Source organism: Cydia amplana, chromosome 5 (genome assembly GCF_948474715.1).
Source record: "Cydia amplana chromosome 5, ilCydAmpl1.1, whole genome shotgun sequence".
In the NCBI taxonomy this organism is placed as follows: domain Eukaryota; kingdom Metazoa; phylum Arthropoda; class Insecta; order Lepidoptera; family Tortricidae; genus Cydia; species Cydia amplana.
In genome coordinates this window covers 3,403,740-3,429,377 of record NC_086073.1, presented here as the reverse complement: position 1 = coordinate 3,429,377, position 25,638 = coordinate 3,403,740, and the positions used below count along the sequence as shown (strand labels likewise).

Below are 25,638 nucleotides of genomic sequence, written 5' to 3'. Positions count from 1 at the left end.
AGGAGGAATGAGAAAAACGTGCAGAGCGAGAGGATTAAATCTCTCTGTCCCTTTCTTAAAGTAGCCAATCCTAATTATGACATCTGTTTTGATATTAATTCTTTGAACATAATTTGTCGATGTTCTTTTTAGGGTTCCGTAGCCAAATGGCAAAAAACGGAACCCTTATAGATTCGTCATGTCTGTCTGTCTGTCTGTCCGTCTGTCTGTCCGTCCGTATGTCACAGCCACTTTTCTCCGAAACTATAAGAACTATACTGTTGAAACTTGGTAAGTAGATGTATTCTGTAAACCGCATTAAGATTTTCACACAAAAATAAAAAAAAAACAATAAATTTTTGGGGTTCCCCATACTTCGAACTGAAACTCAAAAATTTTTTTTTCATCAAACCCATACGTGTGGGGTATCTATGGATAGGTCTTCAAAAATGATATTGAGGTTTCTAATATCATTTTTTTCTAAACTGAATAGTTTGCGCGAGAGACACTTCCAAAGTGGTAAAATGTGTGTCCCCCCCCCTGTAACTTATAAAATAAGAGAATGATAAAACTAAAAAAAATATATGATGTACATTACCATGTAAACTTCCACCGAAAATTGGTTTGAACGAGATCTAGTAAGTAGTTTTTTTTTAATACGTCATAAATCGCCTAAATACGGAACCCTTCATGGGCGAGTCCGACTCGCACTTGGCCGCTTTTTTTTTATATCATCGAGAAAGATTTTTATTAAAAAAATGTGTTGAATTTATATGTTTTATTTATGTTTTTTTGGCATAAATTTCATTACTTTTGACAAATTTTGATTGTGATGACAAACGATTTGATGTGATGTGTGAAACGAACCATGTGATCAACGATTTATCTAATAAAACTTCATTTAGTCGAAAAAAATAGTTGTCTACTACCGGTTGGAAAAAAATTATGGGCCCTGGAGGGAAAGTGCCTTAAAACCTTAAGTTTGCTCATTTTACTTAAATGAAACATTATTGTTTTTTAAAGAAACAACTGCATTCAAAGATTTTTGAAGTGAAAACTTCTTTAGCGGCGCTAGGCACTTTATGAGGTGGGGAAAAAATGATAAACTCGAGACAGCGTAAGGCGATCATGTGACCGTAAGGTTTAGATGGCATTTAAATCAATAAAGAAAAACTCAATGACATTACATGAAAAAGGTTATAATCTTTTACGGGCTGAAATACGAGGATCTCACTGTATTATAACTTTATATCACTCAAATATAATTCAATAAAGCTACATCTTGATGAAATCGCTAATAAAAGTGAACTCTAGTACTGGTGAATAAAACTCAAAATATCATGACCAAATATATTTAGACGCGAGGTCTGCAAGGTAACTTTACAATTTCTATTCGAATTTTAAACAATTAACGTTATAAATTTGAATTTCGAATTTTAAACAAGCTCACTGACCAGCAATTTCGGAACCAAAAGTTTTCAATAGAAAGGAGGATGGGTCAATTATACATAGTGCTGCAGACATTTTGGACTAGTCATTGAGTTTTCACTTCTGTCGGCACTCCCGGAATGCAACACGTTGTTTTTTTTTAAATTCGCTTAGTCGCGCCCGGGAATCGAACCTACTTTTTCCACACTGTATAAAAGAACACAAATGCTTTTCTTCTGGTAACTTAAATGTTCTATCTATCTTGGTGATATGTCAATGCAATCAAATAATCTGAAAAAATAATAATAACCCAATTTATGAATTCCGTTCCTTCAGAAAAATGCGAAATGTACGTACAATTTTTAGGGATATCGTACTTTTCCCAGAGACAAATTTAGTTGGCTAAGACACATTTTCACTGATTTGGGGTCTGTACTAAAAATCTAACATAATATGATAAGGACTTAATCGTTTTAAGCTCAAGAGTGAGTTTTCCAAAAGCTTTTTCTAAAAATTATGTCTTTATTAACGTTAGGAGTGCACTGCAGCATGTCAAATGTATGCCAAAATGTCAAGGGAGAGAACAATAAATTAAGTTTAAATTCCACTTCCACTCATCAGCAAAGTGATATAAGTATATCAGCAGTTTAAAGTTATTTTAGATTACAAAATTAGCGCATCAAAAAAATCAAAGTGCATAGAAAAAAAGTCTCCTGAGTCATAATAAAATTGATGTCTCTTGGGTCACCAGAAAAGTCACCAGGGAGAACGATGACCCAAATCACATTTAAAAGAAAATGTAAATTTTGTGTACTACCTACGAACATTTTTCAAAAAACTATGTTTTTATAACATATTAGACCCAGGATAGATCTAATACCTCTTTTCGTACCCCGGATAAAATGGTCGGCGACTAAAAAAGTAACTGAAACGTTACGTTATTAGGTTCACGATGCCGCGTTGTACCCTTGCCTTCGTTGCGATATGTTTGGTAAGTCAGGAGACTTAAAAAATGAGCCATGATTTTGGGACATATTAACAAATATTTTTTGAATATATATTAATTTTAGCGGACTTTAATAATTTACCAGTTAAATTAGATGTAAATACCTTTTTAGTTAATCGTTAATATGATATATTAGTAGCAGTAAAACACTTTATTGTACAAAAAGACACATAAAACATGAAAATACACACATCCTTCGTATATGGTAGAATATATTTTTCACACTTATAAGTAAAAACCAAAACCGATACGCGATTGGGATACGCTCTTTTTGTATGGGATAGAAAAAAATTCTCCTGGGTCACCAAGAAAAATCGACATATTAAAATAATTCAGTTCGTTTTTAAGTTCTAGTCAGATTGACTTTTTGGTTATTTGAGATAAATTACAATAACGCTTAGATTTGAAAAACATGATTTTCTATTTTGTTGCGATCGACCCGGGTAATAAAAATACGGCGAATTTGAACTTTTGTTTGTTGTCGTTGTAAAATGTATTAAAAAATAATGTAGGCACCCCTGACAATTGAAATTCAAAATTATCCAGAAAAAGCGGCCAAGTGCGAGTCGGACTCGCCCATGAAGGGTTCCGTATTTAGGGGATTTATGACGTATTAAAAAAAAACTACTTACTAGATCTTGTTCAAACCAATTTTCGGTGGAAGTTTGCATGGTAATGTACATCATATATTTTTTTTTAGTTTTATCATTCTCTTATTTTAGAAGTTACAGGGGGGGGACACACACATTTTACCACTTTGGAAGTGTCTCTTGAGTTTCAGTTGTTCTAAGTATGGGAAACCCCCAAAAAAAATTTTTTTTTTCTATTTTTGTGTGAAAATATAATGCGGTTCACAGAATACATTTACTTACCAAGTTTCAACAGTATAGTTCTTATAGTTTCGGAAAAAAGTGACTGTGACATACGGACGGACAGACGGACAGACAGACAGACAGACATGACGAATCTATACGGGGTCCGTTTTTTGCCATTTGGCTACGGAACCCTAAAAATGAGTGTTTCAAAAAGGCACCCTGTATTCCTTACATACCTAAATAATCTCTTATTCAATAAAACATATAATTACTAAACACTGTGATTTATTTCAAATAAATGCAAATCGATCGGATAAAAGATAGTAATACCTACCTATACAACAAATCAACAATGAATACGAGTACAGTCAGCTGCAATAATATGGTACACACCGAAGGCCGTTTTGCGGTAGATCATGTTAGATCTTATTTGTAGAGCCATAAGAGCGTGTCACATATTTTTGCGGCCGTCGAAGAGTAACATATTATTGCAGGTGACTGTACCTATGAAAAATTCGAGGGTTAAAAAGCATTTCAACCAAAGCATTTATAATAATAACGACCATGGACGCCTGCAACCCCAGGGTTATTGTAACCCCATAACAATAAGGTTGAAATTTGCATTTAGTGACCGCAAAGTCAGGTGAGCGTAATCAAGTAAATCTGTTTTCATCATATTTTATCAAAAATAATCTCTTTTCTGTTCTTGTGCTATTTTCTTATTATCAATACTCTTAACTTATATGCTATATACGCTGCTGCTTCTATGATGTTAACATCTTCCAAAACAACAATAAATATGCAGGTTTATGAATTAATTATTTTATTGTTTGCTATTATGAACAAGTAACAACGCCATCTGTTTCAATTTTTTCCGAATTTAAGTTTCTGGCCGACCGCAGCGACCACGTATAATAGTAGTTAACTTCTGTAACGTTAGATGGTGCTAAAAGGTCACACAAACTTCACGTGCGGCGCGAAGCGTTTCCATGTGTGCGTGTTAGCGGGGAGGGAAGAACTAGCGGGCGTGGTTTACGAAGCGCCAGACGCGGCTGCAGTAGGCCCTTAAACGCGCCGGCACCAGAGGGGCTACCGCGAAAAAACGAAGTTCATAAATTGCGGGCATCTTTCTCTTTTAGTAGTAGTAGTAGTAGTAGTAATCACTTTATTGTACACAACACAGGTTTACATAATGTTTACAGAAATAAAGGTACAAAGGCGAACTTATCCCTGTAAGGGATCTCTTCCAGCTAACCTTCGGGGAGAATTCAAATTAGATAGATCTGTCACTCTACTTACGCCTGAATTCGAGTAAAAGATACTCGAATTCAGGCGTAAGTAGAGTGACAGAGAAAGATGACCAAAATTTGCAAACTTCGGTTTTCGCGGTTATAGCCCAGTTATTAAATGACAGCTCTCAAACGCAAGTTATCGAAAACTGGTTCAAATTTTCGATGTACCAATTTACCAACATCGAAACTTCGTTAATTGCTATAAAATTATTGGTATACGATAATATCAACCACAATATTACATAACAGGCTTTACTTGCATAATTAATGTACATAATCATTACTTGCACGCAGTTTAGGTAAAACTCACTATTTCTATGCCTGTTCGGGCAGGATGTGCTGAACAAAATTGTGTTATTACATCTTTACTAATGTACCACATTCAAAGAAATAAATAAATGATTGATTGATTGATGAAAAAAAAATACGACTTTATGCCAATAAATAACTGATCAGATCGGTTGGTGGAAGTAATTTACTCATGCCTGTATTTCAAACCAACAGTGAATGAAATCGATGAAGATGACAGACGTCAATAGGTATCAACTTTTTGTTAAGACAATGACACTTTTGACAGTGATATAGTAAGTTTTGTTACTGCGTCGATTGTGTCTTCATAACATACCTACCTACATAACAGGCTTTACTTGCTAAATACTACTTTATGCCAATAAATAACTGATCAGATCGGTTGGTGGAAGTAATTTACTCATGCCTGTATTTCAAACCAACAGCCAATGAAATCGATGACGATGACAGACGTCAATAAGTATCAACTTTTTGTTAAGACAATGACACTTTTGACAGTGATATAGTAAGTTATGTAACTGCGTCGATTGTATCTTCAGCAACGGTCGGTATTTTATTGTAAAACCATTGGGAAATGTATGTATTTCTCAGGCCTACACATTTTACCGGAATACGGCGGAGGTGGTAAAGCCAAACATATATTCCTCATGTAACTTAGAAAATATGTGATGTCGACCATAAACTAAACGGTATTGTGAAGTGTAGGCGGCATCGTAAATATTCCGTGACCGGTTGGAAAACATTATTACTCTCCTAAATAATCGGTCTTTTACTTTACATAGACATTCAAAGAGATTTGATATCCTACATGTTTTGCTTGCGTGTATCGAGACTAATTTAGCCGCTATTAATTCTGTTAAATAGGACGTTTGACAAGATTGATGTCATTGAATGTTGCTTCCAGCTGAGGTACATACAGATACATTAACATTAGTTTCCTGTTTATCAGTATGGGCAAGTCGTTAAACTGATTCCATTGGTCTCTTTGCACCACCGTAATTTTAACTAACATATTATGGTTAGAATTAGCTGCTATGCCCATATGTAGAGTGCATCTGATGAATTATGTATTGATGTGTAACTATGTAATGACGGACGCGAAGAATTCTTTTCAATCCGCCGCCAGTTTGACTTGTTCTCGATCCCAATATGGTGGTAGCTGTGGTCGTGAATCATTTCTTGTTCCATTGTCGCCAAACTCGTGAATTCACCTTTAGTATATTGACGTTGTTACGTATTGTTCCTTTATTGCGATTTCGTGAGGAAGACTATTTGTATCTTTAAGTGGAAGTCACCTTGAAATTATGCCACAGGAAGTGCTTGAATGGATGAGTATTAAATTACTTTATTGGCAGAACAAACAGAAGAGCAATTTTAAGTGTTTAATGACAAAACAGAAAAGGTAATCGCACCTGGAAGAGCAGATGGCTTTAAACCTGCGCCTAGTACAGAGAGCAAATGTATTGAAATTCCGTTGTGCACCCGACCATACCGCGCTGACTAGCAACATATTGTTAATTAATAATCACTCGACACGCGACGTGAAATGCTATCATTTGCGGTCGTCTGCGCATAATCTTTGCGCCGTGAAAAGTTATCTCACGATCATGTAACTTTCCGCTCCTGTAAACAAGAGAATTCAAATTTTCTGAACATTCCAATAAGCTAAGATACAATGGCGGTTTATGTGGGTGTCGGCAATAAGTCATAATATTGGCTAACAATGATTTGAAGTTTGAAATTGCTGTCCTGATCGATGGAATAGGAGCACAAAAATTAAGCACCGAGTGGATACAGCATTATTCAAACCGGTAACTAAATACCGGCTGATAAAAGATTTGGTGAACCAGTTTAAGTGCACACTCCGATTACCACAAGATCCGTAGGTCCCGAGATGTCAGTTACACAAGTTTGCCAAAGCGTTCAATCAAGCAATGGGAACGCACGGTCAGGCTTGCGGAGGTGGCGTGGGCGCCCGACCTCAGAGCGCGCGTGGGTGCAGGTGCCAACGCACCTTTCCAGTTTCCACGGCAGCCTGTTCACCACGCTCACCGACACTAAATGCGGACCAGCATAAGCCTGGCTTCCGATTACGCATACCTAGATCGAACCTAGCGGTCTATTTATACTAGGTATAAAATGCTTTGTAAAGTGCTCCAAGCAGCGATCCAATCGTTCGATCAGCTTGCTGCTTAATTGTTTCGCAATATTGCACTCTCGACCTCTTGCATCCAACCAGATTGCCTATTTGCATCCAAGTCCTGTGAACCATTCTCGGCTGTCTAATTACTTAGACAATGCAACATACATCTCCCCGCATTTGTCAGCGGTAGCACTTTGCCTTATGCGTCTGCATTGAATGCGAACTAATAAGGGCCGGTTATCTGATATCTCGGTAAGCGACTTGCTGTGCTCTTTGTTGGCCGGTGTGAGGTTCCCTTGCTTTGTTTGTGGCCCTATTGTTGTTAATGAAATAGTCAAAGTGTTAGAGTATTACTATCACTAATAAAACGCGACGTTATCTTTTCACACCATTCGAAAATATGCTAGCTAATGCTGAAAACTCACTTGGCCGTATTTGTGCAAACATGTTTTGCATCTCGTATATTTTTCTAAACTAAGGAAAGGTGTTTTTGTAATACGAGTAGTTAGGGAAAACACCCGTCCAACTAACTTTCTGGCGTACGGTTCGTTGGTGAAATGTTTGTCTAGCTAGTGTACTCGTATATTAAACTTATCTGCTAGCTATATCGTTTATCCGTATTTCCTTTGTGTATCAAGACAGTGCAAAACTATGGCATGATAGCATTGGCACGACCTTTTAAGGGTTGTTAGCGCCAGTTATTTACACCTTGATTCATTTGTAGATACGCAGGCAGTGTTCCTTCCGCTTCTAATCGTAGTCGCCAGTCTATCTTTTACTACTGTATAGTTTATGAAGGCTTCCTACATGGACCAAAGTTTTGGATCGCGAGTGTACACTGAATGAGGGCGACACGTATGTTACAGTGCGAAAGTTATCATTGATTTTTATTCTTATAGTCTAACATGGGCGTCTTTTACACCATGCTAATGATATTTTTAGCTGTTCTGCTATCGACACGGATGGCCGGCCAGACTATAGTAATGAAGACCTCGGGAGAGAGTGAAGCGTTCGGCGATGCTAATTGCACAGCAATTAACCAGTACGAATTCAGCGTAGAGAGTGGCTGCCCGCTCTACTTGTCGTATATTATATGCATGAAAGTAAGGCTTTACAGGCGAAACGCGATTTAATAAAAATAAAATGCAAATTGTTTAGTTTATGATGAGTTTAAAACCAGGAATGTCAGCATAAGTATTTTTAATTTGCTCTCGAGAACGCATATATTAAGGTATACATATTTCTGATGATGTGCTGTCCGTAGAGTTGTGCCATTGTCGAGAGTTATGCCAATCCAATACAGAATGGAAAACCGTATCAAGAGCGTTACATGCAGCAACACTAGATGTCGGTACTGCACGCAGCGTGCTGCTTAGTAGTGTTTATACGGTCTGTATTGTTTCAATTATTCCAGCATACAATGTTATGGATATCATAATGTTTTGCTCGGCGTTTATGAATATTCAAACGTTCCATCTAAAGCCGACTACAATAGACAATCCGTGAGATCTATCAATAATTGATCAGAAACCAAGCGGTTCCAAATTCCAATTTCAACTTTCCACGGTTGATACTGTTGATAGTTGCAATTTACAATATTCTCATCTTAGAGCGGTTACTACCGAAATGAACTCATAATCCGGTTGGCTGCTTAATCCAATTGGTGATGGCAGAGGGCCTAGCCAAGTTGCCAATCGTTTGCACCGTAGTGAACGAAACGGTAATCTATCACTGTTCTATATTAGTGCAAAAGAGTTTAACTCAGAGATGAAATTTCGCCTCATTGGAGAGCTACTGATAAAATATGAAATGATATTTCTTGCAGAAGGAACTCGTACCAGAAAACGGATGCACCATCTCCGGTTTGGCAGTCGCACGTCTGAAGTTACGAACGACTCCTTACCACATGTTAGTCATAGTTTACAACGCTCCTTAAATCTCAAAGAGCGCTTTGATGGCGTCTGATTGTGAGCGAATAGCTTCCTATTGGGGAGTGTCTCCGCGGCCTATTTTTAAACTGCGGCATGCATCGGCACGCGCCCGACCTTTCGTTATGATTTGGCCGTGGGCTCTACACAAACAAAACAAACTGCTCTTCTTTGTCACAAATATGTAGCAGACATTTATTGTTTGCTTTTTCGTGGATTCTAATTTCTTGCCGTACTAAACAACGAAATGATGTGCAAATGCTAAATGCATCAAGCGTGTTTGACCGGATGATTTAAATGGATTCCTACATATCCACGTGAATCAACTTAAGTTCAACGTCAAATCTAGACATTTCGCAGATCTGTTAGGCAGTACAAGAATATGAGCTGCCCAAGGAAAGTATTAGTACTTATCCCTTTTGAACAAAAGTCCTTTTCCTTTGCGTATTATGAAACAGACGTTATTGATATTGTTGTTTTCCACAGTCTATCTTGTCTCTGCTTACAAATCGGCTTACGGGTGTTATGGATTGGCCTTTATTAGCGTTGAGGGAACGTCGTAGGGATTTTCCGTGCCGATCACTAAATCAGTTTGATCCTGCGGCTTCGTCACTTCGCTTTACATAGGTTTTGGGAATGTTTAGACTTGTAGACATCTAGTCAAATTCCTGGTAATATTATTCTTGTGTTTGTGACACATAGCGTGTTCTCGATCGACACAGAAAGGAGGATTTCTTGAGTGTTTATTATGATTATTATGTAAAGCCTGACCAGGAATATATGATCACGCGCCATGTTGCGGAATTTCATTGACACTATTTTTTTTTTCATACTAAACTCAGCGCACTCTTGACAATGATTATATATTTCTGGTCAGGCTTTACCTACAAGTGTTTTTAAATCGCACCCTCTATAGTTCAAAGACCTTGACGGATTTTCATGAGTGCGATGACGTATCTTAGACTCGCCTCAATGTTCGAAAAATGGATACAAATATTTATGTTAGTAATAATCAATCATTCCTTTCATAATTTTGTTAATTGGTTACATTAAATACTCCTTATCCCTTATAGCGAAATATAAAATATGTCAGTTCACTAATGGCCATTATATTTTACTTTACTCACCTACCTAATAAGCTTTGATGCCCAGTTAATCTCACTTATTTTCCAATTTAGCACAGACTACCGTACATCGGTAACCTTTTTGCCTGTTTACACCACTCAACAGTAAACATGCCATGGCATGACAGTTTACTATGGGATCGCATGATCACTAAATGAAAGTGATCGAGTTTCACATTTGAACTAATGTTAATTATAATACTCGATTTATTGCTTAGTAATTAAAATCTACGGTTAGGTATGTAGGATTATTAAATCGACCTTGGCATTGATAAAATATGTAGATAAACTGAACGTCACTTAGCTTCTGTCAGGGAAATCGATCAGACATTAAATATTACGATCTACATACAAAATGGTACGAATTGCTGGGCATAAAGTACTGTATTGGAAAGCAGTCCGTGAATATATTACCAGGAAAAAGGATTAACAACTACAGAACTTACACAATATTTGTCGTTTAATCTCCGTTGTCTTATTCCAGTTTGATAAATGTGATAGTACTCGTACGTTAGTAGTACAATGGGACAATAGTCAGTTGTTGTGATAACTGTTAACAGCCAATGGCATGGAGCCAACTGTGCTAGATCAGCCGGGGAAGGCTTAAAGCCAGTCAGCAAGATTTTAGGGCCGCAAGGTCTCTTGAAGCGTATTGTTTAAAAAAAGCAATGGGTACACGACTCAAAAGTGATATAAAGCAAAGTTTATCCAAATGATAAACCGAGTTTAGAAATATATACCAGCTCAATGAAGACCATGAAATCTAAAGTTCTAAACTGAACTCAGTAGAATCAAGAGTTGATAAAGGTGAAAAAATATCCTTCGTTGAGTTTAGAGCACGAATCTACTTAATATGTATCAAGAAACTCTTACTAAAGAATCTCTACTATATCTGTCACACAAGTCGTAAATGTGGTTTTGTTTCCACATCACTTTCAATTAAGTGTTTAATTCTACCCCACCAATAAATATGCATTCTTGGGGAACATTCTTGTTGAACGCACTTTATGCTAATGGGGTAATGACTATGCATTACGCAGCTACCCGATGACCTTACAGCGATCGCTCGTTAATGGTTTGTTTACGTTAGTCTATTAGCACCAGTACTAACGTACGGAACTTAAAGTGTCATTCAATAGAACTTGCTAACTATGTAAACAAAAGTTACTAGTAAATTGACATTCAGTGTCAATTTTAGTATGGCGATGGCGGTTTGTTTACATAGTTAGCAAGTTCTATTGGATGACACTTTAGGTGATGTTGTTTTGTCCGATCTACTTCTTACTTGGATAAAATAAAACTAAAACACGCAACAGGTCATTCTCGTCAAAAAACATATATTTATAGAAAAATAAGCCTTAAAAGCGTATATTTATGTCTGCGCTGCAGCACATTTATTTGCCTAATAGTATCAATAGACAAGCAAAATTGGTAATTATAGAATTGATATTGATTGCGATACAAGTGGGTCCCGTCCGCAATGAGCACAAGGCCTGGTCACTTACCGTTTAATGTGTTCACAATAAGCGGACGTTGCCATAACGCAGCGGTCGACAATTATTGTGCTGTTCGACACTCTGAATGGCTTGTTCAATGCGTGTTAACAGTAATGTCCATAAAGTAGACACAAGTGGGCTATCCATGGCTGACTGTATAGAGACGATCAAGAAATGGATTCTGAACTGCGTGCCAATATTAAGACATTACCCCAAAGTTTTTAAAGGAAAACTAAGCGCAATGATCAAAAGCAAAAGTGCTTTCTTACCTTCTATATTTGACGCACCCCGGCGCTGTATTCGAGATTTATTTTGGTTTGCCTACTAAGTTTCTCGCTTTTGCTGTTCTTTTCTGGACTTGCGAACTTGGGATGGGAGACTATAATCTCGAGTAGACCATTTGGTTTCAATTAAGTGTTAAAAGTATCATTGACTAACTAACGTAATGCTTTCTTTTGTTATAGTCGAAGCAGCGCGCATCGATCAAATGGCTGCTGTCGAAGGCGTTCAACAACAGGGTCCCGGATAACCTGCAGGAGCCCTTTTACAGGGACCATGAGGTAATCATCTTCAACAATATCATATTACATATACATATCAAATCATTAAGAAAGGTTTAGGTTTTGATTGCTAATCGACGAGATTGGTTGAAGTCTAGACAAGATGATGCTCAACAAGTAAACATGGAGGGTAGCATAATCCAGAAAGAATTATCTATGTCTAAGGGCTGGTATTTACCGCGTCAAGAAAATATACTTCCTAACAAGTTCTCAAAGGGTATTTACCACGTCATACACCGCCTAAGGGTAGGACATTCCAACCACACGCCTCGGCAATCTCAGCACTTCTTGCCTATCAAGTTGTACCGTTTGATTACATGATAGGCTGGTTGTACGCTAAACCTGTATATTTTGTGTTTCACCTGTCTTACATATTAACGTCAGCATGTTACAAGATGAAGCTCGCCCATATTTTGATAAACACTTAAGTTTGTCTAAATAAATTTCATTCAATTTAATCACAGACTACATATATACAGACGCTGCTATCCCATACATTCAAATGTGACCGCCTAAAAGCGCATCATTACCAGATGGCGTCACTGAAAATGCACTGTTGCCTATCATGGATACAAGATGGCGCTGTGTCACATCCAAATCATAGAATTCCTAACGACATCTATACGTCTTCATTGAAAGTTAGTAGACATATGTCGTTGCCAACGATTAGAAGTAATCAACAGATGTCGCTTTATAGCGTATTGAATAAATCATGAATCTAGTTTAAAACTGGATCAAGCATGAGGGGTGGAAGGAAATGACCGAACAGGATATTCTTATGTATCTTTCAGTATGAGTAAAGAGAGTTCGGGCACTTAAGGAGTACAGGGAGGGAAGGGAGAGGCAGGGTACAGAGAAATAGCGTAGCCAAACGGTATAACCATAAAGTAATTTCGGAAAACGATACTGTGGTGATGATAATATTTATATATTATAAGAATGCTACATAAGTCTTGCCGAAACTATTTAAACCGGCTGAAAATAAATACCTGTCATAATAATTTTGCGCATGCTACCATTGGTGCATGGCAAAAGGATTAGACATTACTACTGGCGTAAGTCCGTCTATATGCCACCATGCCACTGGTACTTGAGCGTTTCTTTATATTTTTTTAATCCAATTGCTCAAAAAGTTTAGTTTTTGTAGCTGCAAATCGTGCGTAAAGTTTGATTTTTTTACACTAGTGCTAAAAAGTAATCTGATTGATACATTTTAAATAAATGAGTATTATGCGAGACCCGCTTATAAATGACCCACCTGAACAACGCGCGATTGGGCATAAAGGAGTATTATTCGAGACCCAATAGTATTACTTGAACAACGCGCGACAGAATGAAGCTGACGTTCGTACAATACACTTTATACACTTAATATAAATGTAATTAATTAGATATATATCAATATAATGAAATAACAAAAGATTCATGTTTTTTTACATATAGCTGGTCAACCAAATCTTGTCAGTAAAATAAAGGCGCGAAATTCAAATTTTCTATGGGACGATATCCTTTCGCGCCTACATTTTTCAAATTTGCCGCCTTTTTCTACTGTCAAGATCTGGTTGACCATGTATAATTATATGTTCTGAAAATTAATTTTATTAATTTTAATAATACAATTTCTCTTCAATTGGCATAATGCTGACAACAGTGACAACAGAATCCACATTGAAAAAAATGGCAATTAAAAGTAAAACTTTTTTTATTCCCTTCCCGCCTTTTTTATTCAACATTTAAAGTGATTTATGTTTGTAAGTAATTGCCAAGAAAGCATAAGTTATTAAATAAAAATGAGTGATTCAGACGATTTTGGAGTTAATTTAACGCCACCAGATATCAAAGTAAAGGCATCCGTTGTAAGTGACAGGGCTATAACCGCGAAAATTGAATTTCGCAAATTGCGGGCATTTTTCTCTGTCACTCTAATTACGCCTGCATTGGAGTAAAAGAGAAAGATCCCCGCAATTTGCGAATTTCGGTTTTGGCGGTAGCCCCTCAGTATATTACCGGAAAAATCGAAAGCTCGGTACTCGTGCAAAATGACATACTTCTCGCACTTATATCGAAAACTACTATTTTTTGCCATTTTTTATATTGTGATCTTTTTTGCCACTTTTGTGTTATTTGTACTCAAATTCACGAGCTCTTTCGATCCTAATGAGATAAAATACCTCAATTCATGCTCAATTCACTCTTATCGTGCCTTCTAAAAATTTACGATACAAGTTGCATTGCAATAACTATAAAAAAGTAACTGATTTGACTAGTACGAAAATACCCTATTGTAACAATACGATGCGACGTTGTCGAGTTAAACTGGACTCGCTTCGCAGTAACTCATAGCAGTTTGGCAACGTCGCGTCGTGCTTTTATTTTTAAGCAACAGATTTGTACATGATTTGTACCATCTTAGTACCTATACATACAAAGATATGTTTTCATAACGTTCCTTTTCAACTTCTCCCATGGCAAAACCCGTACCTATCAAACCTGAAATTATTATACAAAAGCATTTAATGTTTGTTTTAATAAACTTTTTCTGTTATAATTAGAATAAATATATCTAATTTTGCGTATATTGACCAGGCAGGTGTTTGTATCACTAATTATGTGACCTATAAGTATAGACAGACAACAGCGTGCACAGAAACGTCAAAAACGGCATCAAGTAATGATTATTGCTATTTTAAAATTAGTCCCCTACTTCAGGGTAATGTTATACGCCTGTTCCTTAAAAAAGCTGAGGGCCTACCGCGAACCACGTTCGACGTGTTGCCTCCCCGTCACACTTACGTACGAATTTACAAGTGCGACAGAGAGGCAACACGTCGAACGTGGTTCGCGGTAGGCCCTCAGAAATGGACACTGAGGCATAATTATCATTATTTTGGAATTTAAGTACTATATAATATTATTTGTAGTCTTTTGGAATATCATATTTTATTTGAACTAATAATATTGTATAATAATAAATCATAAAAGCTCTATTTAGGGACAAGAAAGAACTTTCAACGGCAACACTAAAAATAAACTGTCAAATAGTCAAGTCGCCACAAAGCGGCACCGCGTTTGTTGCCTTTGCGTTGTTTCTGTTTATACAAACTTATTAATTTCATATTATAGCTTCATTTGAACTATAGTACAAGTACGTGAATAGAATACCTAGACGTGTCTTGCTTGGTGCAGTTGCGTAGGTATGCTAAAAGGAAAGTTGGAAGACCGATGTGGCGCTTTAAAGACTGTGCTAAGCGTGACATGTGCCCAAAATGTGGGAGGTCGTGCCGCTCACGCATCGGCCTCCACAATCACCAAACCCGTTGTCTAAACAGCAATGCATAAATCGTCTGCAATAGACGAAAAGACCTGTGATGATGACGTGAATTGCCGATGTAGTAACGGAACACTACTAATGGTAAAACCTACATATTAATCTGACAGTGTCTACTGTTTGCCAATAAATGATAAAATTGATAAAAAATTAACACTTCAGGTAAGTTTGTTTTGAATACAAAGGTTAATTAAATAATTTATCACCACACCAACTGGTAAAGGCCCCCTTGATTGTTCAAATACTAATGAGAAAATTGCATTTTTCCCACATGTGGGGCAAAGTAATCAGATCTAAATTTTGAGTTTCCTTATGTTAGCTGGTAGAATTTACTTTTAAATGATGATTTTGAATTATAAATTCTTTATAATGTTCATGTGGATTTGATTTTTTTGGTATTTTATAGTTGGTATTTTCCCTGCGTTGGCATGGTGATAAATTCTGTGTTTCATTAGGTGGCAATGTTTGTTTAACCCTCGTGCCTTGAATTCTCACAACGCTCAAGATTCCACTTCTCGAACCACTCGCTACGCTCATAGTTCAAATCTTCTGCTTGGAATCAACATTAGCATGAGCGGTTAAACAACTGCTTTGCCCCCTTGCCCACTAATAACTATTGTCAAGTTTTATTTTAACCCCCCATGCTAATATTGATACCCGAGCAAGCAAAAGATTCCAAAGTATTTAGAGTTAGAGCAAGAAAGAAGAAAGGTACGTCATAATTTCAAAGATGTTTGACATTTAAAATAACACATGTACTGCGCAGGCGATCAATATCGCTGCATACTTTTCTTGGTCTAAATCTATACAATGGTTAGTGTTTGCAAACAGACTCCAATGTGAAGGCAATGTGTATTAAACTTTATTGTGATATTATTACATTTTATATATAAAAAATATGTTTCTGATTTCAGGACCCAGCCTCTAGCCACTAGAAGTTACAATGTATGCAACAAGAGAGTGAAGATGAAATAGTCAATGCATCTCTGTACAGTCGCCATCAGATATATCGGAACGGCCAAGGTGTTCACAATATCTGAACACGCACTCTAACGCCCTGACAATAGAGGCGTGTTCAGATATTTGTGAGCGCCTTGGCCGCTCCGATATATCTGATGGCGACTGTACCACAAGTAAAATATTTTGAGTGGAAGATGGTTGAGATTGATTCCTGTTTCAACGGACAGACACATGCTATGAAGATTCTTTTAAAAATAATAAAATACAATTAATAAATTCAATGTTTAACATGATAGTGACTTTATTTTGTCTACCCACTAACAACCAATTTGTTCAATGCTGGCGGGCAATGGCGGTAAACTTAAATATTTGATGTGGTATGAAGCTAAATGTTTTGAACATAATGGCAAGCCACTAAAAAGTTTTAATCCTAGATTAGCCATTAAACTGTGGCTACCAGTCTGATTTGTTAATTGTTATATAAGTACAGTCAGCGTCATATAGTAGGTAGCATCCAAAGTATTCAAATAGTTCGGTACACCATATTATTTGTATGGCGTACTGAACTATTTGAATACTTTGGATGCGACCTACTATACGACGCTGACTGTACTTAATTTAAATATATATAAATTGTATATTATTTCTACGGCCTCCTAGCTAGTCAGTAGTGACAGTGACCCTGCTCTGCTATGTGCTATGAAGTAGGAGGTCCTGGGTTCAAATCCTCATAGGAAATTTATTTGTTTTTTAATTGTGTGTGTATATATTAATGGTCTATATCTATTCCCATCTGTCCACACCTCTTGTATGGCGGCGGGGACAAATGGGCCACCACCATGGGACACCATATTAATACACTTTTAGGGGGATCCGAACCTAGGACTTCCAGCTTTGATATGATCATAAAATATAAGATATGTATGTATTTACATTTACACATTGTATTATTGCTCTCATACATATAGGGATATTTTTTTAAATGTCGGATGTCTCTTCTCTTTTGAGCATGAATAGAAGCAGGGGATAACTGACAGAACGGGATAGTCTTATGTATCTTTCAGTAGGAGTAGCAGCGAAAGCGCTATTATTGTTTGTCCTTGTCACAGTCTCACATCTTGTTTTATTCCCCACCGTAAATTGACCACCGTGATTGGTCGAATTCATTTGTTGCCCACCATAACAAATAAATTCGACCAATCATAGCGGCGCAATGCGACGCTATGATTGGTCGAATTTACATGTTTTGTCCCTCACGGAGGCACGCGTACACCACTTCTATAGGATGCTACCTTCTATGCTTTTGAGCAAGTTTTTGTCACCTGCCCTGCTATTCTAACTGCTCAAGAATTTACAATGTTTTGTTACCAAGTAGGTCGATTAGTGTAAGACTGTCCTAAAATATATGTATAGCTATATGAGGACAATTTTGTAATGCGTAAGGTTAAGTAAATTAATATACAAACAGCAACACTCCTATAACTGTACATCGGTACAGTTAACACTTAACAGTGTGGCTGATGATACCATGTAGGTTTAATATATTTTAATTATTATCACGTTTCTAAGAACAATAGTACATTATTGTCGAGGTTCGGAAGTAGCTACTTGCAAGCTGAGGATTCGTTTTAAACGGACGACCTTGGGAGTCCGTTTAATTGAATCCGAAGCCAGCAAGTAGCCTTCCAGCCGAGTCATATATAGTGCTTTTCTCAAAAATGGTGCAAGAGATATTTTACAGAAGCAACGTTCTAATTTTCACAGAGAAAAGTAAAACCATTAAAAAGATTTGCTTGCCGCCTTTAAAAAAAATAGAAGTGTATTTTTCTGCTGAAAATACGCCAACGTATTTGAGACACCTAAATAGTCGCGGTACCAACATTATATTAATAATAAGTGCTGATCATCTGTTTGGCTGTTTAATGGACCTATGCCTTCATTTGATATGGCCATTTAAAGTTTTAAAAAGTTTGGAACTCGTTTAATAATGGAATTTGTATGCAACATTGCAGTCCCGAAATCGAGACTGCAATGTTTTTAACTTTTTAATTTTTAGAATGACCATAAACTACACACTTCGCGACCTATTTTTTAACCGGCAACGTCGACTTTGCCGTCCATTTTTGAGAAAAATTATATTATTTATTACTTAATAATGTTGATATGTTGTCTGTGATATGATCATAAAGTATGAGGATTTACTACAGTGACATCTATTGATAGTCTTTCTCAAACAATCGAGCTATTTAGTGTGTTACAACGGCAAGAAACTAACTGTCTAGTAATGCGATAGATGGCGCTTAGAATAGTTCATGCCATTATTTATTTATTTTTTTCTGCGTCGATTTACTATGTGTAAATGGATGTTTTAAAAGGTTTTTGTTGTAATATGCTAAATAAATTAGAACTATACATGTTAATTTAAAAATTGGCAAGATTTGAAATAACACAAATATATATTTAGGCCCAATGGTGCTCTGAGTGACATCTCTTGAATTTTTGTGGAACTAAGCGAGGCTTGTATGGGCCGATTACTCTATACTATACTTACTTTATGATTTAATACACATGCGTTCATTTTAAATTAATGCTGCAATAGTCCTCTTATTCCTAATTGCATCATCGCAGCCCGCGTGCCAAGCACCCGCGGTCGTGCGAAGACAGTTAAAGTTTCACTGAATCACGGTACAGATACTCCAGCTTAGATAACAGGTCTTTGACCCGCACTAACAAAAGTCGTCAATGCCTGTTCGCTTCTCACGTTTGCTTTTCACTGCTATTGTTTAGCCTTATTTGTTTGCGTAAGGAAAACCGCAGTCCGATTTGAAACGGCCACTTTGTTTTTTAAAACGAGTTATTTGACAGTTTATTGCTCCCGTTGTAAATATTTACCTTTCAAAATAAACTTTAGATTTATTTCTGTTATGCTTGTAATCAAAGAGGTATACTTTTAACTGACGAAGATGAAGCTCTTAATGTTATTGAAATCAAATTGTGTTTCATTGTTTTCGCTTGTTAAAACATTAATTGCTGCCTGACCTTTCATTATTGCGCAGTAAAGAATTTCTTTTAGTCTTAAGTTCTTGGGAAGAACATAAAATGGCTTCATACTTGCGTGGCTGAGTTTGTTTCGAAACATAAGGTACGTGTTTTCGGCCCCCAAAAGCGAACTAATCTATTTCTCACTGCTCCCGCCGCTGTTCGTTATTTATTTACGTTACAAGACCATCAGGTTAAGTAACAAGTTCCCTTATCTCAACCATTTCGTTTGTTCGTCTGTGTTATAAAGTGATTTCTGTAGATAAAACGATTAATGTTGGAAATGTTTACTAGTCGCAAACAGACGGGATTCTTGAAATACTTGTGATGCTAGTTTTGAAAACACTGGTTAGTGATTATGACACTTATGACCTACATTCTGGGACTTTGGCTAATGTTTAATGTTCCACAAAGCGGTAACTCTTGCACGATTCTTCCATGAACGTTTTTTGTTTGCTCGTTTGAAAATCAAGTCAGTATATTTTGCGTTTGTAAATTACATACGTACTTATGCATCCGTTTAACATGTTTCCAAGTGGCGATCTCATAAACGGTCCATTTATAGACCCCTTATTATTATCGTCCCCAGGACAACAGGCAGGTGATTGATATACAAAAGGTGGCTTCTCAGACCAGAAAAGGGCTTCATCTTGCGATGTTGAACTACGCTTACACAACTTGAGCTTTAGCGATTTCGTTCCAAATGCCGACCTTGAGTACGTCTATTTTTGCCAAGAAAGTAAGGTAAAGCATGATATTGATCGTAGCATCATGGAGTTGGTAGCGAGCGACACGCGAGCTTCAGTATGGAGGTGCATGCTCACTGGCTGGGAGTGCCTTGCTAAATGGGCCATTCCGATGATTAGTGGACCTTCGTGTGTGTTAACCAAATTATACGCGACGTGAGCTCTCAAATTATCTGTATGAGTATGGTGTGTTCGTTTCCCTATATATTAAACTATCCGTAACCGAATGAAATGTTAATAAGTTACGAGGCTTAACGTCCGTCCGTGTTAGTGGCATCCCTGCGAAACTCCTGACGGAAAACTTTTCCCTTGTTGGGTTTTCGGATTAGGATGAGTTTAGAATACCAAGAAGTTTCATTATCTCGCCGGATGTCCATTAACAATTGTTATTGCAAACGGGTTCAAGGGCCAGAACTTCGGAAATATCTGCGAGGGATGTGAATTCCCTGGAAGAACTAAAGGATTCTCAGACAGACAATTCAATGTAACAGACGCTAATGTTTAGAGCTAATTTCTCAGTTCCCAGACAAGTTATTTCGGATTCAAGTATTCCGTTTGCAGGGTTGCTATTTCATGAAGCTTTTACTTATAATATGGTTAACTATAGAAAGGTATAAGAAGCTTTGGGAGATCTTATCTACCCCAATGCGAATTCCCACCTCGCTCGGATAGGCGAAGTCTGTTTGAGCATGAAATACGATGTAAAATTACTAAAATGTAGGGCGTTTACGTACGGCTACATATCAACATTTATCGGATTTTTCTACATAGGTCTGCGCATGAAACTTGAACCCTCGCAAAAGGTCGTGAGACACTTCGACCTAGCGGGGTTAATACACTGCAACATAGTAGTGTTACTGAAGAGACATCGTAAATGCTCCTAAATCTAAAGGCAATTGAACGATTTACTGCACTCGAACGATTACAATCAAGTAAATTGCTAATCACTGCCTTATAAAGCCCAACAGGGCAACATACACGTCTCGACTCACGAACCAACATCGATTTATTGTAATACGCCACCCACACTTGTTTCCCCCGCCGATATTACTCAAATATAAATATGAACTGAACGTGTCCCTTTGAAATTCTAACCTGCAGTTCTGCTTTAACGACAACGTCCCGAACCGTTTTTCACGATGGAAATAACCTCTAACGAATGCAAGTTTGTAGAGATGTCAAAACCAATTTAAATTTGCTTTTTAAAACATAACATTTTCGAATATTGAAGTCGTATGCTTATCGTTATAAGGGTGCTTTTGTGACGTTCCGGTTAAAATAAAGAGCAATGTTATCCGTGTTCCGTAAAAATAGTCAGCGCCATTTCCGCCATCGGGAAACTGGTGATCTTTTATTCTTTTCACCGTTGACCGGTGACTCAGCTGTTTTTGTCGCATTCAAAAATATGTTTCCTGAATTATTTTTAGGATGTCATATTTTTCTAGTATCATAATTGTTTTGTTACCTGTCCAGTCAAAACATAATAGTATCAATTTGTGAGTCAACTAAATGGCTACTATTCTATCACATCTTACAATGAGTCAACTTTTGCAGCGGCGATTGTAATTTGTTCCGGTCCTTATGATTCATCCGATTACTTTTGTACGAAGCTCTAAAAATATGGAAGTTTAATTCAGTGTTAATACCATCAGTAATAATACTAATAATATTTGACCTAAATTTAAAACTAGCTGATCTGTGTCGCTCTAAGGCTCTAAATGCATCCGTACCCGTAGGTACAATTAGTTCAAATGGACGATAGCTTTTAACTTGAGTACCTACTCGTTTAACGATTTCAGTCCTGTTTACATTTCTATTTTTAATACTTCAATCGGACAGCATTCTTAGTTTTTAATAACGCATATTAATTCCTTCGATATCCCAAGCTTTCTGAATAGTAATAAAAGTGTTATCTATATGCACTATTGACGATATTGCTTTTGCGTTCATAAAGGCAATCTTGAAACATGTGAAACCGCAAGTTTATGCACTTTCATGCCGACCCTGGGAACTTTTGTTGGGACACTTGGGACCTTTTCGCTCTTAAACTAGGCACAGTTTGTCGTTGAAACCTAGGCGGCTAACAGATGTGTGAAACTAGTTTTTGCTGGCTCGCGCAGTGTTTGCGATGACATCCAATTTGAATGTTGGCCGTATAAGAACTTTTTTATGACACCATTAATAATGTGGTAGTTAAATGGCAATATTGATATTGCCTATGCTATAATGCTGTAAATTGAGCACTTTGTGTTCTATTAGCTGACTAGGGTGAGTCATAAGAAGCAAGTTATTATTTATGATCATAATGGCTTCGTTCAGTCTGAATACATGCTAATAGTAAAATTCGTTGGCTATTGCAAATTATTGTAAACAAGTGCGATTCTATGACAAAATTATTTAATCTCAGGATTCCGGATCGTGATCTTGTAATCACAGGATGTTAAAAGCTGAGGGGGCATAACAGCGCACATTCTGGTTTGAAAACAGCTGTTTTGAATTGGCTGAATGACACGGGATTCAGAGCGTGCGAAAATGATTTACAACCAGGCGGGCTAGAGCAAGCTGAATCAGCATTTCAGGTAGAATGTAAAGTAAATCCTGCTTATTTCTCACGACGTTGTAAATCTCACATAAGACATTGTCTATTCGCGCGACGTTTTCTACTCGTCTATTATATAATTTCACCTTGGATTCGTAAAAAAATTATAAAGTATATTGTGTATTTAATCATATCGTAGCCTATACATGTAGAACGGTTCAAGTAGACCAAAGGCATTGAAGATCAATTGGACTTTAGGCATAGAACTATATACATTTAGATATTTGTAAATGTATATCTAAACCCAGAAAGAAATTTTCCCCTTTTTCTTAAATTATCACTGATCTAATGAGAGTAATGAAACAGAGTTTAGATCATTTCATGTTTACAAATGCTCTCAGGAACTGCTGTACTCGTATTGTTACACGATAGTTCACGATACAGTCTGCACGATGAAAATCGTGACGCTCGACGTCCATAATCCGCGGAAACACGCCTCGTATCGTCTCGATCTCGTTTTGAGATCGCACCGTTATCGCCACGACCTGAGGGCCTACCGCGAACCACGTTCGACATATTGTCTCTCTGTCGCACTTGTAAATTTGTACGTAAGTGTGACAGGGAGGCAACACGTCGAACGTGGTTCGCAGTAGGCCCTCTGAAGGTCGCGCGCGCCGCAAGCACTTTTCGACAAACCGGTACGTAGACACACGTAACTATGACAATTACAACTTGATGCGATCGGATATCGTTTGATGCAGGTTGGATGCCCTCATTTTTGAAGAAACACGTTTGTACGAGCTAGCTACCTCTTGCTTGTCCGATATGGTGTCTTGAAAGGAACAAGTCTTAGATGTCAATTGCAGATTCTGAAAGTTCTAAGTCCCTTCCCCAATGCATAGAAATTTGTGTGCTGGAGGGTCAGGTATTTCTGCACTCTGACGTCTCTGACCGACGTAAAGTTGGTTGTATTGGCCATTTATTGTAGAGATATATCTGCCTCGAATATATGAAGGAAACACAAATCAACGCTGACACTTCGTGCTGCTTTCTCTGGCGCGTATGTCTTAATAACGATAAACTTTCTCAACGCTGGCTTTTAATTTAGTTTCCATTAATGGCATCTGTTTCAAATTGGTCTCCTGTTTAGAATATAATTGTATTCACATTTCTGTGCTCTTTTCTCTGGCGCAAATATAATAATGTCGCGTGGAAGCTTTCGAGTTTCATACGGATTTAGTAGAGACAAACTTTATTGTGGTAATAAACTTTTCCGTCCTTCACAGGCACTCGGGCAGGCACATGGATGTGTGTATATCACATTAGGTACTATATCCTATACAGTCAGTTGACACTAGGATGTCAACTGACTGACTATTCGTAAAACGTATTGCGAAGACAGGGCCACCGATGGTATCAAGTAAAACGTTTTGCTGTTAATACAGTATGAATTTCTGTGGCCGGATTAGGAAGTTAACAGTAAGTAAGTAGAAAGTTTTATGTTTTTACTCAATCCAGTGGATTGAATTATAATGTTAATGTGTGCAATGAATATAGAATTGAAAAAGTGATGGTTGTTTCCTGAATGTTAGCGATTGTGACTCGCAGAAGTTCAAATCCCTTTAATTGTTTTGGATTCACAATTTGACATAAATGTCAACAGTAAAGCGAACGGATTTGTGTTTATAAAATAATCATATGTTGTAATGGTAATGTTTTACGTTTGCTTTATTAGAGTTGCTTTTCCGTTACAATGTTGTTCCACTTTTGAACAGTAATAATTAACAGTAAGTCAGTAACACGTAATTTATTTCGATTTGAGTGTGGCATTAGTATTGTGCGAGTTTCTATTGTGTCTGACATCTGTGACGTCTCTTTTACAGGGTCAAGGCGTGCTAGATAAAATTAATGCTAGACAGTCTATCTACATAATTTGTAGACAGAACATTAAGTTCAGAGTAGATAGTAATTAAGATATCTAAGATACAAAATCCATACAACACGATCGGATTGCACCCAGGAACGCGTTGTCCGAGTAAGCCAACCATAAAAGTCACCTTCACTTTCTTCAAACATGAGATAACTAAGAAGAACCCCAATTCAAAACACGCTTAGTTTACCAAGATATACCATATTCAATATTCCAATGTATTGTGTCCCGGGAATCCGACCGAGTCGTATTGGAGTACGGCCGATCACGACGAGGCCAAGGTTAGGTCGCACTATGACGACTATGGGACTCGGTTTCTATTTAGCCACGACCAGAATAACCTGACCTGTGATTGCGAGTACTTATTACGCGTCTAAAGTTCCAATTATACAAGTTAACTACGAGTAAGAGTTTTGTGAATAGATAGCGCATGTAGATCGATCGAATTTAATAAACATGGAGTCCTTTACAGCCTGTTGCTTCGGAAAGCGATTGCGATCGGCTGTAAAATAGGCAACGTAATGGCGTTAACATGTTTAACATGTGAGCTATTGTTAGAAAATTACCTAACTTAATTAAAGCTTGGTAAGAGTAAGAATAGGAAGCTTTAATTTCGTTACACACCAGTGGCAAATCTCTATCTGACTGATGGCGCCATTATCCAGAAAGCTTGTAACATGCAAAGCGAAGCCCACTTGGTGATTGGTTGGACTCATGGGGTCATAAACTGATGTGCCGTCGGAAAGTTTCCGAAATGGCGAAATTTCCATATGGAAACATTCCCGAATTTCTCATATTTTTGTATGGGAATCGAAACTTCCTAGAAAGTCAACTTTTTGCAAACTGTCTGCAACGTGCGTGCACATCTGTAGATTAATCGTAATCATAATAAAGTCGAAACAATGAAGAAGACGTTTTGGTTGCAAAACGAAGCAGTATAATGATTATTTTAAACACATTTGGTTTCGTTCACGCTTCTAATAACACGCTAAATATGTCCCGTGAATCAATATCGC

The 25,638-nt window shown here is 37.3% G+C and overlaps 1 protein-coding gene across 1 annotated transcript in view; it reads left to right on the top strand.

The window, feature by feature from the left end:
• LOC134648221 (patronin-like) overlaps positions 1-25,638 on the top strand; it is an 89,896-nt gene that overhangs the window by 14,992 nt on the left and 49,266 nt on the right. Inside the window, exon 2 of the mRNA XM_063502705.1 lies at positions 11,985-12,080. Within this exon, the coding sequence (XP_063358775.1) occupies positions 11,985-12,080 (96 nt within the window). The remainder of the gene's footprint in view (positions 1-11,984; positions 12,081-25,638) is intronic.